This window comes from Musca domestica, unplaced genomic scaffold (genome assembly GCF_030504385.1).
Source record: "Musca domestica strain aabys unplaced genomic scaffold, Musca_domestica.polishedcontigs.V.1.1 31, whole genome shotgun sequence".
Lineage (NCBI taxonomy): Eukaryota > Metazoa > Arthropoda > Insecta > Diptera > Muscidae > Musca > Musca domestica.
The window spans coordinates 5,404,254-5,420,723 of record NW_026712309.1 but is presented as its reverse complement, the minus strand read 5'-3'; the positions used below and the strand labels follow the sequence as shown (position 1 = coordinate 5,420,723).

Sequence of the window (16,470 nt, the reverse complement as noted above, 5' to 3'; positions counted from 1 at the left end):
GTCATTAAGCTTATATGGGCTTTTAATCATTGGATTTTGACAGAATACGCCAATACCGATGCCCTATCTCATGGCATAGGCGGCTGCCTTTATTCTCAGTTGATCGAAACTTACAAGCGTTTCATATATTAAAATTTAGTGTCTAAGTTCCGTAGTTGTTTTGTTTTGGTACGTTTATGAATGTGTATAGTGTAGATTTCTGGATCTTGAGAGTGTGAACAGTTTCCCTTTCGAAAGCTAAAATATTTAATGTCCGGTATTTTATGTTTACAAAAAACTCTAGGCATATAGTCACTGATTCAGTGATATTAGTTCTTATTGAATTTGTTAGTCTGATGGGTCCCTGGACACTTCAACATATCTGGCAATTAATCGGCCCATGAATTGCCAGACGCGGATCTGAGTCAGTAGATCTAGAGATTGAGAGCTCAGTGAATCCACGCTTATGTCACTTCTTCCAAGTACTACATAAGCATTATCTTGGGAAATTTCAACAGAACTGGCTAAGTGGAAGGGGATGTAATGTCAAAAAGATTTGGCCGGTGAACTTCGAAAGGAGATAAAGGTCATTCATATCCATGACGAAGCTGGACTTGAAGCTTGTGGTGGGTCTAATTACAGGACACTGCAACATAAAGGCCATAATATCCAAATGGGGAGAAGGGGGCGACGACACTAAATACTGCAGGCTTTGTCAGGACGAGGAGGAAACTGAGACGGTGGAGCACTTACTCTGCCACTGCCCAACTCTTATAGGAGTGAGACAGAGGCTTCTGGGTAAGCAAATTCTGCCAGACTTGTCCTCCCTCTCCGACATCGAGCCAGCGGTCATTCTTCATTTAGCCAGAAGACTAAAATGACTCACTTCTTCACTATCCGCTATTCACTTCCTTTTCTTCTCTTTATTCTCTTCTCCTATCTTCTCAAATACGAATGAACACAATGGACCAATAAGTCCCCGAGTGGAGTGGTTGTTTATACAACCGCGCATCCTTTAACCTGACCTTCTGAAGTAAACAAAAAGCATTAGTAATTCAGTTTCCAGGTTCAGTTATAGACAGTATATTCCAGAACAACCATAACTTTAGTGACTCCATCCACTCGTCTCTGATAGGAATCTGAATAAAAACTCAGGTTGATACCCTGATACTCGATGATGGACGATAATTAAGGTTGTTAAAGAATGTATAACTCTCATTCTTTATGATAATTGTTAATAAAGAATTATATGAGTGGCATCAACTCCTCATAACTGTTGGCAAAAACGGTTATCAGTGGACACTTTGCGACTTTTTAATCATTGCAAATGTGTCCATGGTAAAAGTCCAATAGATTTTTTTTGGAATCAGAATGTCATGACATCTTAAGAAGTGTGAGTTTATTCTTCGTCTTTGCTATAAACAATGTCGATTGAATTCTATTGTTTACAAAAAAATCACGTAATTTGAGATACTATTTTTGAACTCTTCGAGGGCAAACATCGGGATGTTTAAGTGATTGCCTTTTTAACGAAATAGTCTTCTCGAATCGACGTAGATGAATATCTTTCTACCCGTTAACAAGGAAATGTCATAGGACACAACCTAACGGGTAGAAAATAAAAATTTCTATTACTTTCTACCGATCTTGATCGTCGTGTAGAGATACAAAATTCCAATTCTTACACTAATTAAAAACGCTCAACAGTTTCTCGTTCTTTCCCCCTTTTTGTATCTTAAAATCATGAAAATGTCCACATAGTCTTTTTTTCAAAATGGACGTCATGGCTCTTGTGTTGGTCTTAAAGAATTCACGTCTGAGAGAATGATAGAGTGTATAGAGATGTTTTATCTTAGTCATCTTGACGTACTTACAGCTCCTACATACACATTTCGAAATAAACTAAAAATTTCCCTAAAATAGTTTTAAAAGAATATATTATTTTTATAAGTATATAGATGTGAAATACTCTAATACTACTACATATGTACACATGATGTGTGTTGATTCTATTGAAGGTTGCAATTGCAAAATGTAATTGAAAAATAAAATAATAAAAAGAGTGTTACTCATAGAACAGCAATGCCAAGGTTATGGTTTCCTGGCACTGAAAAAGTGTTACAAAAACCACAAAATTTTGCCACCAGCATTTTTGTTTTGGTATCAAATCAATCAACAATTGCCACCTTCAGTGTATAGAAAACATACAGTATCAGGCCAAAATATCATAATCAATTATGATTAGTTCAAATAACTTCACCATTAGATAGAAACAAATGTCTTTGCTGTTTGATTTTACTATCCATCTACTAATTTCTCTTACTTTGTCAATTAGCTCTAAGCGGAACCGATGAAAATAGTAGTATGATTCAAATTTTGTTTGTAACTTGTATTATTTTGGCATAGTCTTTTTTCCAATTTTGAGTTGATCCCTACTACTTAGCATAACACTTTTGGCTTGATACTTTGTATGTACCAATGTTAACTAACCCCCATCATATGCATATTCCTCTCTTATTTCTTTAATTTTTTTTTTCATTTTCCCCCGTTGTATGTGTGTGTTTAAACATGTTTCTTTTTTGATTTTGGTAATAATTCCATTGTGTTCATATTTAGGGCCTGATGGCAAAGTGGTTTGTGAAAAACGCGATACAAATAGTAAGTAGTTTCGTAACAAACCCAAACGCAATGCATATCTATATAGTGTACTCATATATATACAATTCTACATATATGCTTACAAGCAACAACAACAACAAATATGTTTGGTATACCAAATACCAACAAGATTACAAGTTCATTATTATAGAGTTAATATTCTTAAATATTCCAACAAAAAGGACGATACTTTTTTGCTCTCTTTGGGTGTATACCAATAATTACTTTAGACCGAAAAAGAGTTTTATGACTACACATGTACATTTGTATAAGCAATTCTATTTTTTGTAAGACACTATTTGATTTCATGTTTGCTTTCGAAGCTTATATACAATCAAAATCTTGAAACACAAAATTAATTCTGTTTCATATTTTTTCTTTATAATAATGGACTTGTACGAATTCATTGTTGTAGTACCAACAATATGTCAATATGTTGTATATCACATGCTTTGCAATTTTTTTTATAAAGTATCCAAAGAGCTTTGTGTTTTCGTATACTACCTATTCATACCATTTTTATATGATATATATTTTTTTAATCTGCGTGTGCATTGTTTCCTAAAATTGTGTGCTACTACATACTATATTGAACTCAAAAATATCTGTTAGTTGTACTCCAATGTGAGGGACAAATAATACAATTTGCTGTGTAACAATCATTTAAGAAGATAAAAAAATTATACACATAAACAAATTATAATAGATATAGGTGACATCGGCGTGTTGATTCTAAAGACTTCAATACTCTAAAAACCCTGATTTTTATCATCAATTGAATTCTATGTATGTAATATACATATATTTAAATAAAAATTGGCTTTTAAGGTTCTTGCATTATTTGTAGGTTTTCCAATAATTGCTATCCACCTATAGACTCATAGTAAGGTGTTTTCAGTTTTAACAAGTACCCTCCACAATTCGGAAGGAAAAATTTCAAAAAAGTTCAGTCGGAAAATATCGAAGACGTGGTGCGGGATAAGCGATTTTCTGTCATAGGCTGTAGTAACGATTCCGAACTTCAAATATGAAATTCGAAACAATTACGGTGAATAATGTCTCTAATATCATCAGGATACCGAATAGATGGAGGTACCGTTATATGGGGGATATACAATATCGTGGACCTATATAGAGTAAAGTACACAGAAGGAACTCCTTGTGTGGATTTTAAGCCAATTCCATTGAAAAATGTGGCTAAAATCATAAAAATATCGAATATTGGGAGTACCGTTATATGGGGGCCATTCGATATCGTGGACCGATATAGCTCATCTTCGAACTTGACTTGCCTGCACACAAAAGATTGATCTGTGCAAATTAGCTCTCTGCCTTATATATCCTATCGTTTTGACTCTAGTGTGGTTACAAAAGATGGATAGGACTAAATCGTCCTAGAGTTTTACGCTGATCAAGAATATATATACTTTGTTGGGTCTAAAATTATTATTTCGATGAGTTACAAATGAAATGATGAACTTAATATACCCTCCATATTATGTTTGGTGGAGGGTATCAAAAATGGATAGTTTATATTAGCAACTAAAAATAGTTAAAAATCAGAACACGCTTTTATTATTTCTTCCGTGTTTTAAACTAAATTTTAAAACTGTTTCACAACGCGCCAAAAATTGCCAGGGGTAGTTTATGTATAATTTAAACACAATTTTCAATTTGCTACAAGCAATATGATACGTAAATTTTGAAATGAAATCGGTAGCATAATCCAATGCTTGTTTATCTTCGTACTAAATTTTTTTTCAGGGAAAGCCACAATTTAGATTTATATAATCCCTCCTGTGCGTACCTTCCATAAACAGCATTTTAAGAAACTTAACTAAGGAACGATTTGAATCAGTCTGCTATGTAGCCGACGGGAATCCAAACATAGGGTGTAGGAGGGCCGAATCGTTCCTCAAGATAGCATATAACTGGGTCAGACTATGAGGGCATAAATCTGGAAAAAACGAAAGTTTGTCTATTCAAAATGCAAACTAAGCCTGGGCACTCTGATGAATCAGTTTTTGGAATTAGGCAATAAATATAAAAAATACAAGTGTAATATATTGCCCATGAATCTGCGGGGCAAAAAAAGAGAAAATTACTTTTTAACATTCAATAGATATATAGTTTTGGAGAGAACGGAGCTGGGCCTTTTTGATAGATGACCTGAAAACCACAATCTGCCTTCGTCTATCGGACCATAGCACGGTCCAAACATATATTTTGCCTCTGACCAGCTTTCTCAAATGTCAAGCAACGGTTCTTGGGTAGAGAAACACTTTCAGATCTGGAATTTGCTCAAACTTTGGGCAATAAATTCGGTTTGCTTTGGTTATGTGCAGCTGCGTGGAAGTCGCAAACTGCTTCATTGGTAGACATTTGGTCCATTGTGTTCGTCCTAGGAAAAGTTGTAGTTGTTGATGAAAGGAGAGAGATAGATGAAGGAGAAGGAAGGATTTGTAGAGACAGAGTACAGTTAACAGCGCGGTCTACTTAGCCAGATGTAGATGATGATGATGGAATCTATGTTTGAAAAGAAATTTACTGTTAATATCTCTCATCTGTCAAACAGTCGATGTCTCTTGTTACGTAACATGGGACATCTGTATAATATGTGTTCAATCGTCTCCATCTCTTCTTCATCTTTACGCAGTCTATAGTAGTCAGGAACATTATTGTCCCATCTTGAGGCCATATATCTGTTACTGCAGTGACCAGTCAGTATGCCCACCTCGATTTCTATATCTGAACTACTAGATGTTCTTAGATACCCTGCAACCGGTTTGTAAGTGTCAGCTTCTTCGATAAAACTTTTTGAAGAAATCGACGTAATAGCTTATTTGTGGTTTAACTCATTCATCAATTGACTGGGAACCTCCTAGAGCTAATATATCAGCCACCTCATTCCCAACTATGTTTCTATGTCCTGGAATCCAACAAAGCTCAAGGCAATCACGAATTTCAATAAGGGCTTTCTAACAGACAATAATGATTCTCGATTTGATGGCACTTGACTTGATAGCCTTGAGGGCCGCCTGACTATCGACATATATTGTCATTGGTTTTGTTATGTTATAAACAAGTTCACTTGCTCTTTCGACTGCCTTCTTGATTGTAAGAATTTCCGCCTTAAAAAAAAGTATGGAAGCGGCTCTCTGCAGCGACTCACCCATAGATCAGAACAGATAAGACCACTGTGACGTATATCCAGTGTACGACTTGTGGTCAAAGCTTTCGAATCTTCCCTATGGAATTTCTACATGAATAGGGCTCAGTTAGATCCTTTTTCGTAGGCTCATCGATGTTCTTGCTCCAGTTTCAGTTCAGTCTTTGCAGGGTTAAACCCCAGACCATTGTCGAGGGCCACACCAGACAGCTGTAATAGTTCTTTTTGCATTAGGTCGGAAATAGTTGGAAGAAATCTACCACTTATGAGCACCATTACGTCATCGGCATATGCGAATGCTTTATTGGAAGTTGATTATACTAACCCGTTGGTTTTGTATCTAATAATAAAAATTTATACGTATTATAATCTACACATAAAAATTTAATTAATTGAATAAGGTCCCCATCCTCCATATTTAGGTTATTTTATATGTACCTTTATTTATAAGTGTGTATAAGTCAGTCATATCCCCTGAATCCTAGGATTGTTGAATTACAATTATGTTTGGTACTCACACAAGTTCCAAGATCACATCGTCCTGTGAGTGTATGTCTTCGTCCAAACCACTGTCCGTCTTCAAGCCGCTGTTATATTAACATTGCATTTCTTCAATAGGCATTTTCATTTCCTTTAACTTGCAATTGCTTTTTTTTGTTGTATGTATATAGACGTTGTAGCCATGCATAAACTTAACTAATATCCGTATAGCTTACATCATCTTATAAGCACAGCTACATATCTCAAAACACCCGTTTCAATTGCCATTCGTTTTTTACAGAAGATGAAATCAAGAATGGTGGTGGTAATAATGGCGGTGGAACTATTAAATCGCCCATTAATCGTAATCGCAATGGTTCAACAGCCGAAATGGCTGTGGATCAATTACAGGCCAGTGAAAAATTGATTGCCGGTAAGTTGGAGAGCCATTTGACCCTGATTGTCGAACTTGTAATTTAATATTGTCAAGTTAAAAGTAGTAGTAGATACCTTTTGTTGCATACATGTGAAAATATACGATTACATGCAACCCGGATACAACCCTGAATTTTGAAAAATGTAACAAAGTTGAAGATACGAAGCCAACCTGACAAGGCGTACTAGTTTAAGCTCGTATAATTGATTTTAATAAACGTTTGTGAATTCTTAATTTAATATAAAAACGGTCGTTGTATTTCATTTGAGTATACGGAAACCAACAGACTTCAATCGATCACTTGACATTTTTCTCAGAAGTGGGATACGACAAGTCTTATTGGAAGAAGCGTCTACCAACAAGAAATATGGAGAATTTGCACAAATGCACGGTTAAGCAGTTGCAAGCGAAATGCAGAGAAATTGGTGTTTCTCAAAGTGGTAACAAAAAGCAATTGATCGAACGACTTGAAGTCAACAACGAAAGCGAGCTGCACGGATTCGCATCTCCTCATGATATGCAGGAGCGAATTTCGCATTTGGAAGATATGGTAACTGAATTGCGTTCATCTATGGAGCAACGTGGACAATCAGAATTTGAGCCGAACAACGCATCATCCCCTTTGAACACGTTTTCGACACCGGATGGTAATATGTCCCTGCAAGGCACACGGCCTAGCTTGCCAAACGTGGCAAACGTTGTGACAATATTACCGGAATCACGTTCGATTCCATCGTATGTTCAAACGAATACTTCTTTTGGTGCATTTCAGACTACGTCAACAATTCCAACGGTCCACACGTGTGCTTCTGCTGGTTTACCAACGTTTACACCTTCATTGCACGGACATGCTCAACTTCCACGAAATACAACGCAAAATGTAGCGACGTCATGCTACAACGTACCAACACATATAACGACACATTCGAATTTTACAACAGCAACACCGACAGGAGTGTTCACGCAGCCGAACAATGGATATGTTCAATCAACGCAGCCCTACAACGCATATCTACAACCGCCGATATTTGCAACAAGTGTCTATTCAGCGCCGCCGCAGTCAGAAATAGTTATGCAGCCTTCACAACGTTATGTTCAGCACAACCCCTTTGGGAACGTTAAGGAAATAATTCAACTTTTGCCAGAGTTTAATCCGTCATCTGAAGAATCGATTAATCCTTCACAATTCGTGCGACGTGTGGAATTATTGAAGACAGCTTATAACTGGGACGACGCATCAGTTATATTTGCAGTGCAACAGAAAATGGCTGGCCCAGCCAAGTATTGGGTTGACTCACTGCAAGAGGTATTTCTGTCTTGGCCTCAGTTTGTTAACAAATTTCTTTTAGATTTCCCTCAAAATGTAAATGCAGCCGATGTACACATTAGAATGGCACAGACAAAACGGCAGTTCGACGAAACGCCGCAGGAATATTATTACAGAATGTATGCTATTGGAAAACGGGGCAATATAAATGAATCATCCATAGCACGGCATATAGTCAACGGAATTAATGATCAAGGATTGAAGCAGAAAATATCTAACGAGTATATTACCTGTAATCAACTTTTGAGTGACATCAACGCATACTGTAGTTATAACGAGGTAAGAAGAGTGCTGAACCCGATATCGAATAAGACGAAACGTAGCAATGAAAATAGAACTGCCCCAGAAAGGAAAAGCGATGAAAGAGTGAATAAATTCAAATGTTTTAATTGTGGTAATACTGGTCACAAAGCCGTAGACTGCCCAGATCCACAGAAGAAGAATAGATGTACGATATGCAAACGGACTTCACACGGTGCAAGTGAATGTCCAACAAAAACCCTGAACACAAATGTCAACAATATAAGGGACAGCGTAAAGTCCAACGAAATACTATGTAAACGTGTCAAAGTAAAGGACAAGGAGTTTGAGGCATTTATTGATTCGGGAAGTGATCGGAGTCTGATCAGACGAAGTTTTGCAATGATAATTGGCGAAACGGAAAATTGCAGTATGGTTTTAAATGGCTTTGCTGGTGGCAAATACGAGTGCACAAAGGTGGTTAAAGTGCCAATTGACATTGATGAGACGAGTTACGACGTGAACCTTTATGTTGTGGAAAATTCTATGATCCCGAATGATGTTCTTTTAGGTCGAGATGTTTTATGCCAAAAAGGTCGACGCACCATTATTGAAGGAGATGAGTGTTGGATGCAAAACGTAAATGCGATTAGTATCAACGAAGGCTTAACATCTGAAGAGCATAAGAAGTTGCAGTTGAACATTCAAGAAAACCGACAATGTTTTTCAGAAAAGTCAAGCGAATTGGGTAAGTGTAACTTAGTGAAGATGGAAATCGAAGTTACTACTCCAGAACCAATACGATGCAAGCCATATCGACTAGCATTTGCCAAACGTCCTATTGTGGCAAATATTGTGAAAGACTTACTGGATAACGAAATCATAAGGAAATCGAATTCTCCGTATGCATCGGGAATTGTTTTGGTCGAGAAGAGAAATGGTGAACACCGTTTATGTATAGATTATAGACAGTTGAATCGAATAACCGTACGTATAGCGCATCCTATGCCTGTACTGGATGAACAGATTGCACAACTCGCCGGAAATCGTTATTTCACCACACTCGACTTACGTATGGGTTACCACCAAATTGAAGTAGAGGAAGAATCGAAAAAGTTCACAGCTTTCGTGACTTCAGATGGTCATTATGAATTCAACCGGATGCCATTTGGTTTGGTAAACGCACCTGCAGTTTTTCAGGCAACGATGAACCGAGTTATAAGCTTTATGAAACCAGGAGAAGTTTTAGCGTATCTGGATGACGTCATAATTCCCAGTAAAACAGTCGATGAAGGTCTGGACCGAATAAAAAGATTTTTGGATATCCTTAAGAAATGTGGTCTCACGTTACGATTGGCGAAATGTTCGTTCCTAGCCGAAAAGATTTCTTATTTGGGACACATAGTTACACGTGACGGAATTTTACCTGGAGAAGAAAAAGTAAAAGCGATTAGAAATTTTAAGGTACCAACGAATGTAACAGAAGTACGACGATTCCTTGGCCTAACTAACTTCTTCCGAAAATTTGTAAAGGATTATGCAGCCATTACGAAACCTCTTGCGATGTTGACACGAAAGAGCGAAGAGAATAAATTTCGTTGGGACGTACACCATGAAAACGCATTCAGAAGTTTAATCCAAATTTTGTGTAGTGAACCAGTTTTAGCAATCTACGATATGAAAGCAGATCACGAGGTGCACACGGACGCTAGCAGTCTCGGATTAGCAGGAGTGTTATTACAGTCCGATGGTAATGGTAATTGGCAACCAGTGTTTTATTTTAGCCGCCACTGTTCTGAAACGGAATCGAAATATCACAGTTACGAGCTGGAAGTTTTAGCTGTGGTTGAAACGGTGCAGCGTTTCCGTATATATTTACTTGGAAAGCCATTCCGAATCGTCACTGATTGTGCCGCAATTACTAATGTGAAGACAACGAAGGAATTACAACCTCGAGTAGCACGATGGCTGATGAAATTACTTGAATTTGATTGTGAGTATGTACACCGACAAGGGTCACGTATGGCTCACGTTGATGCTCTCAGCCGTTCACCGGATCAGCCACAGACGGAGATTGAACCAGCAGGGTTCATAATGAATATTGATAGCGATGATTGGATTCTCACGATGCAGCTAAACGACGACCACATAAAGAATATTATGAGAGTACTGCGAAATGAATTGAAATCTGAGCAAGAGAAACAGATAAAATCTGAATACTTATTGGAAAAACATCGACTATACCGGAAAACGAAAAATGGACTACGATTGGTCATACCGAAGGCTATACGATGGCGCATAGCTAAATACTGTCATGATGATATTGGCCATTACGGGTTGGAGAAAAGCCTCTCACGAGTCGAACAAACGTTTTGGTTCCCCCGCATGAGGAAATATATGAAGGAGTACATTGCAGCGTGTGTAGAGTGTTGCTACAACAAGGCAAAAGGTGGTAAACACGAAGGAGCTCTACATTTTAGTAATGTCGAACCGCTACCATTTAGGCAAGTACATATTGATCACTTGGGACCGTTTATAAGAAGCAAGCATGGTCATACACATATAGTGGCAATCGCCGATTCCTTTACGAAATTTGTGGTTATTAAAGCTGTAAGGAATACGAAGACATTGCCCGTCATCAACGTTTTAAATGAGGTTAGTGGATACTTTGGTTTACCTCGAAGAATAATTTCGGACCGTGGGACAGCTTTTACGTCAAAAATGTTTGAGGAATATTGCGATCGAAACAATATTCAACACATTAAGAATGCCGTTCGTACACCAAGAGCCAATGGACAAGTTGAGAGGGTCAATCAACTTATCCTGTCTTATTTACGAACTACCACTGAAGAACCGAAGGATTGGGACTCGGCACTTCACGTTTTACAATGGCCAATCAATTCAACCAAAAATTCGACAACAGGTTACAGTCCGAATGAGTTGATTTTCGATTACAAGCCCACCGACTTAATACAAAACCGATTGTTAGCAGCTGTACAAGATGATGTACAAAACGAAGAAATTTCCATCAACGAAAAACGTATCATGGCCGCAGAAAACATCAAAAGCGAACGAGAACGATGGAAGAAAAGATTTGACAGCAAGCATTCGAATCCGAAATTGTATGTGGAAGGTGACTTGATCCTCATACAGAATGAACCACCAGCGACAGGTGAATCCCGGAAGTTAGAACCTAAATACAAAGGTCCATACATAATAGCACGAGTATTGGGCAACGACAGGTACCTGATAGAGGACATTCCTGGAATAAACATCACGAATAGGAAATTCTGTTCCGTATTCAGTTCCGACAAGTTGAAGAAATGGTGTGAATGTTCCCCCGAATTGGATGTTTCAAGCGAAGATGAAGCCGAGGACGACTTCAGGTCAGGAAAGGCCGAGTTGTCAAGTTAAAAGTAGTAGTAGATACCTTTTGTTGCATACATGTGAAAATATACGATTACATGCAACCCGGATACAACCCTGAATTTTGAAAAATGTAACAAAGTTGAAGATACGAAGCCAACCTGACAAGGCGTACTAGTTTAAGCTCGTATAATTGATTTTAATAAACGTTTGTGAATTCTTAATTTAATATAAAAACGGTCGTTGTATTTCATTTGAGTATACGGAAACCAACAGACTTCAATCGATCACTTGACAATATAATTTATTCATTTTTATCCCCTCTTTAGAGCTTAATGAAACCTGGGAGGAGAAACTTAAACGTACCGAAGAGATTCGTCTACAGCGTGAAGCAGTATTTGCCGAAATGGGTGTAGCGGTCAAAGAGGATGGCATGACTGTTGGTGTTTTCTCGCCCAAGAAAACTCCCCATTTGGTGAACTTGAATGAGGATCCCAATTTGTCGGAATGTCTGTTGTATTACATCAAAGATGGTATTACTCGTTTGGGTACCCATGAGGCCAATGTGCCACAGGATATTCAACTGTGCGGTTCACACATCCTGAAAGAACACTGCACTTTTGAGAATCGCAACAATGTTGTCACCTTGATACCCCACAAAGACGCTTTGGTCTATTTGAACGGTCGCCAGATGGTCGAGCCACAAGTGTTGAGAACTGGATCGCGTGTTATTTTGGGCAAAAATCATGTATTCCGTTTTACAAATCCCGAGCAGGCTCGTGAAATACGTGAAAAAATTGTCGAAAACGCCGAGAATGAAAATGAGAACGAGAAATGTGATACTCAAGAGGTCGATTGGAATTTCGCTCAATGTGAATTGCTGGAAAAACAGGGTATTGATTTGAAAGCTGAAATGAAGAAGCGTTTAGATGTCCTGGAAGAACAGTATAAGCGTGAAAAACTACAGGCCGATCAAGAGTTTGAGGAGCAACGTAAGGTAGGGCAATGGAAAGAGTTACATCTTAATTAGAAACATGCAAACTTTAAATTCTTATTTTGTTTAATTCCAGTCATATGAGGCTCGTATTGATGCTTTGCAAAAACAAGTGGAAGAACAATCGATGACCATGTCTATGTACAGCAGCTACACCCCAGAAGATTTGCAAGATGAAGAGGTTTACTGTAAGTTGTCTTTGTAGTCTAGTTCGCCTTGGATGAAACCTAAACCTCTGTGGTTCTCTTTTCCCATAGCTAATCCAGCCTATGAATCATGTTGGAACGCACGCGAGGCTGGCCTGGCTGCCTGGGCCTTCCGCAAATGGCGTTATCATCAATTTACCTCACTGCGTGATGATTTATGGGGCAATGCCATATTCCTCAAAGAGGCCAACGCTATTTCCGTCGAATTGAAAAAGAAGGTGCAATTCCAATTCACTCTTCTCACCGACACTCTGTATTCACCTTTGCCACCGGAGTTGGCCTCGTCTGCATCTCCTCTCCAGACTGAAGATGAATTCGGTACTCCACCAGTATCGAAAACCTTGGTTGCCGTGGAAGTTACCGATACAAAGAATGGTGCCACACATTACTGGTCCTTGGAGAAGTTACGGTAAGCTGTTAGTTTGTTTTGATCCCCCCTCTCCCCAGATATGTGTTCTAGTTTTTTGCGGGAGACATTTTTGTTTTATTAACCTCTTGTTTTCTTCTCACAACCATTGTTTGTTTTAAAGAGCAAAATTTTTTGTATTTAAATTGTTTTTAAACTTGTTTCAATAGTTATTTTTAGTTTCAAAATTAGTTTTTCTTTTCCATCATAACCTCAAAGGCTTCTTCAGTTTTGATAATTGTTTAAGCTGTTTTTTTTTTTAGAAAAACCTTTTTTTTTGTATAGAAAATTTTTCCAATATCAATGATTTTGAACGTGCATGGTGGTTGTTTTCTTGATTTGAAGTATTATCCAAAAAAGTTGTTATTTCTATGTGTGATTCTAAAGGCTTGCTTTGGGATATAAATATAATAGACTTGATCGTTGACACCAACCTAGAAAATATTATGGCAGATATTTCGAGATAATATTCCACTATAATTGTTGACTAGCGACTGTAAAATTTGTTCACTGAAAATCGTCTGAAATTTTGTGGAGGGAGGGGGATATAGTTTCCTTTTCTTTTTGAGGTAGAACTAAACTTCGCAGGTTTGAAAAGAAAATGTTAAAATTTCCCATTGGTCCAACAAGTATTTATTTGTAAATCGTTTTAAAAATGTCACATAAAACATCATCGATTGTAGCATAATTTGTTTGTAGAAATGTAGAATTACAAATGTGTGTGATTTATCTTTCTTGAGATTCCTATTGATATTAAAATATTATTGGGACAAAAGGCAACGTAAAAATAAAAATGAAAATTCATACCATTTTGTTTGACATAAATATTGAGCTTTGAAAATTGTTAAAACTTCACACTGTAACCACCATAACACGACTCATTTCACCGTCCTTATTTTTCATTGGTTATTCATTTATTTTTGCTTCAGTTCTTTTAATTTCATAGAAGAAACTATTTGTTTATCTGTCTCTAGACTATATGTTTCATTTTTGCTTTCATTCTCTGAGGAAAATTATTTTATTTGTTTTCTTCATTTTCTTTAATACACAAAAACAAAAAATCAAACGAAACCCAATACTCTCATTATACAACAAATACATATCGATGAATACTATTTAACAAAAACAAAACAAAACTCAATAAAATAAATAGTTATCGCTTGGAGATGATGCGACAAATTTACAATGTGGAGTCACCACCATCCTCAATGCTCTATGATACCTCAGCCCTAACTGACGGTTCATCCATACAAAATTCAGCTTGTACTCCCAACAACAATACCGACATTAATGTCCCCCATCCTTCGGAATCATTGTCGTCCAGTTCGTCAACGCCATCGTCGTCGATGTTGAGTGAGGCAACGACTGAGTGTTGTAATCGATTGCAAGAATTTGCTCTGAACGGTTATTTGGGAAATGTTGTGAAACAACATCAGCTACAGCGTCAACAACAGCAACAGCAACAACAATCCAATTTCCATCTACAAAAACATCAACAGCAACAACCATCACCTTCAAAATCGAATCAATTGAAATCAAACAGCAATTCACCATCCCGTCTATCATTGGCTAATCTTATGCCCTCTAGGTTGGCTTTAATTTTTTCGAGGTTCCTTTTATTTTCTACTCTACATCTATATTATTCCAAACTTATTTGTGTCTTTGTTTTTCAGTTTCACTTTTTAATTATTATTATTATTTTTTTTAATTTTAGTTTGCAAAAAGTCTGTTTTTAATGTATTGCCTAGTTGAATGTTTATATTTGGGTTTGGATTGCAGTATACTTTGAATTGAAACTTTGGTTGAAATGATTGAAACTATTCTTCTGAATAAAGCACAATTATTTGGGACTCATATTGGGAACACAAAACACTGCCAAATCATCTTAAGTTTTTATAAGAGGGCCGACATAAAAGGCCGACATTCAACTGGAATAGTTAGAATTGTACTCTTCATCAAAGTCCTGTAGCATACATTCATGCAAATATTTTCCAGAGATAAAAAAAAACATACCCATACACTTCTATCTTTAAGAATCTTTCTTGATCACAAAAAACTATTAGCGTATGAATAACAAGACGTTGATAATAACAAAAATATCATTACAATTGATGAATATACACAAATTGTATTCAATTATTATTGACCTTTCTAGGGAATAACAAAAACAAATGTTCCTAATACTTCTGTTGAAGTTGGTTTCTGTGAGCATTCCATTAAAAATAAATACATCTAACAAATTTGGGAATTTCATTTCAATATTTTAACACAATAGTATTTTGCATGCTTTATTTAAAGTTTTAAAGTTTTTGCTTATGTTTTATTAATTGTTGTGTGCCTTTGAGGAAAATATTATTTGCAAGTATATAACAATATTGCATGAAATATATTTAATTAGTTTAATTAGAGTTTGAAATACATGTATATACAATGTTTAAATTATCTAATAGGAATAGGAAATAGGAGTACAATTTGTGCAAAGAAGAGAAATACCAGATTTTGGCCCATTCATTTTAGGAAAATAATTCTTCTGATATAATACCCTTGTGTATATAATCCTTACCCAAAATTCGTAGATAACAGTTTAAAGTTAGTCGTCTGTAACATCCCTAAATATTCGTCGTAGACTCCATAAAGTATATATATTTATGATCTGCACACAATTCAAAATCGATTTAACGATGTCCGTCTGTCTGTTGAAATCACTATACAGCCCACCTATTTGACGTAGAGCTAAAAAATTTGGCAGAACAATTTGTATTATGTCTAAGATGGTTGGTATTGAAAATGAGATATATCGGTCTAGGTTTTGGTATAGCCGCCACATTCTTGGCACATTTTTCAACGGATTTGTCTAAAACTTGGTATTTGTAGGTCATAATGGGTTCTAGCTCTGGTGGCGAAACAACGAATGTATAGGTCAACGTTTTTGTATAGCCCCATGTAACGATACCTCCCGATATTCGGTATTTTGATAATTTTTGCCATATTTTCCACGGATTTGTTTAAATATGGTATTTATAGTTCATAATGAGTTCTAGCTCCGATGGCAGAACATTAAATATTGAGGTCCACGTTTTCCTATAGCGTACATATAACGATAACCACCGATATTCGATATTTTGATAATCCTAGTCACATTTACGCACGAAATTGTTTAAATTTGGTATTTAAGAAGATTTGGTAGATGACAATCTTTGAAGTATAAA

The 16,470-nt window shown here is 36.7% G+C and overlaps 1 protein-coding gene across 8 annotated transcripts in view; it reads left to right on the top strand.

Moving 5' to 3' along the window:
• The window catches only part of LOC101887672 (kinesin-like protein unc-104), an 89,479-nt gene that overhangs the window by 59,841 nt on the left and 13,168 nt on the right, over window positions 1-16,470 (top strand). For 2 of the 8 annotated variants that reach the window (XM_059124945.1, XM_059124944.1), the window contains exons 9-15: window positions 2,315-2,341; window positions 2,596-2,637; window positions 6,588-6,719; window positions 11,985-12,652; window positions 12,726-12,837; window positions 12,907-13,264; window positions 14,415-14,849. In XM_059124945.1, coding sequence (XP_058980928.1) covers window positions 2,315-2,341; window positions 2,596-2,637; window positions 6,588-6,719; window positions 11,985-12,652; window positions 12,726-12,837; window positions 12,907-13,264; window positions 14,415-14,849 — 1,774 coding nt within the window. The remainder of the gene's footprint in view (window positions 1-2,314; window positions 2,342-2,595; window positions 2,638-6,587; window positions 6,720-11,984; window positions 12,653-12,725; window positions 12,838-12,906; window positions 13,265-14,414; window positions 14,850-16,470) is intronic. The other 6 variants (XM_059124947.1, XM_011293129.3, XM_059124950.1 and 3 more) reach the window with 5 other exon arrangements.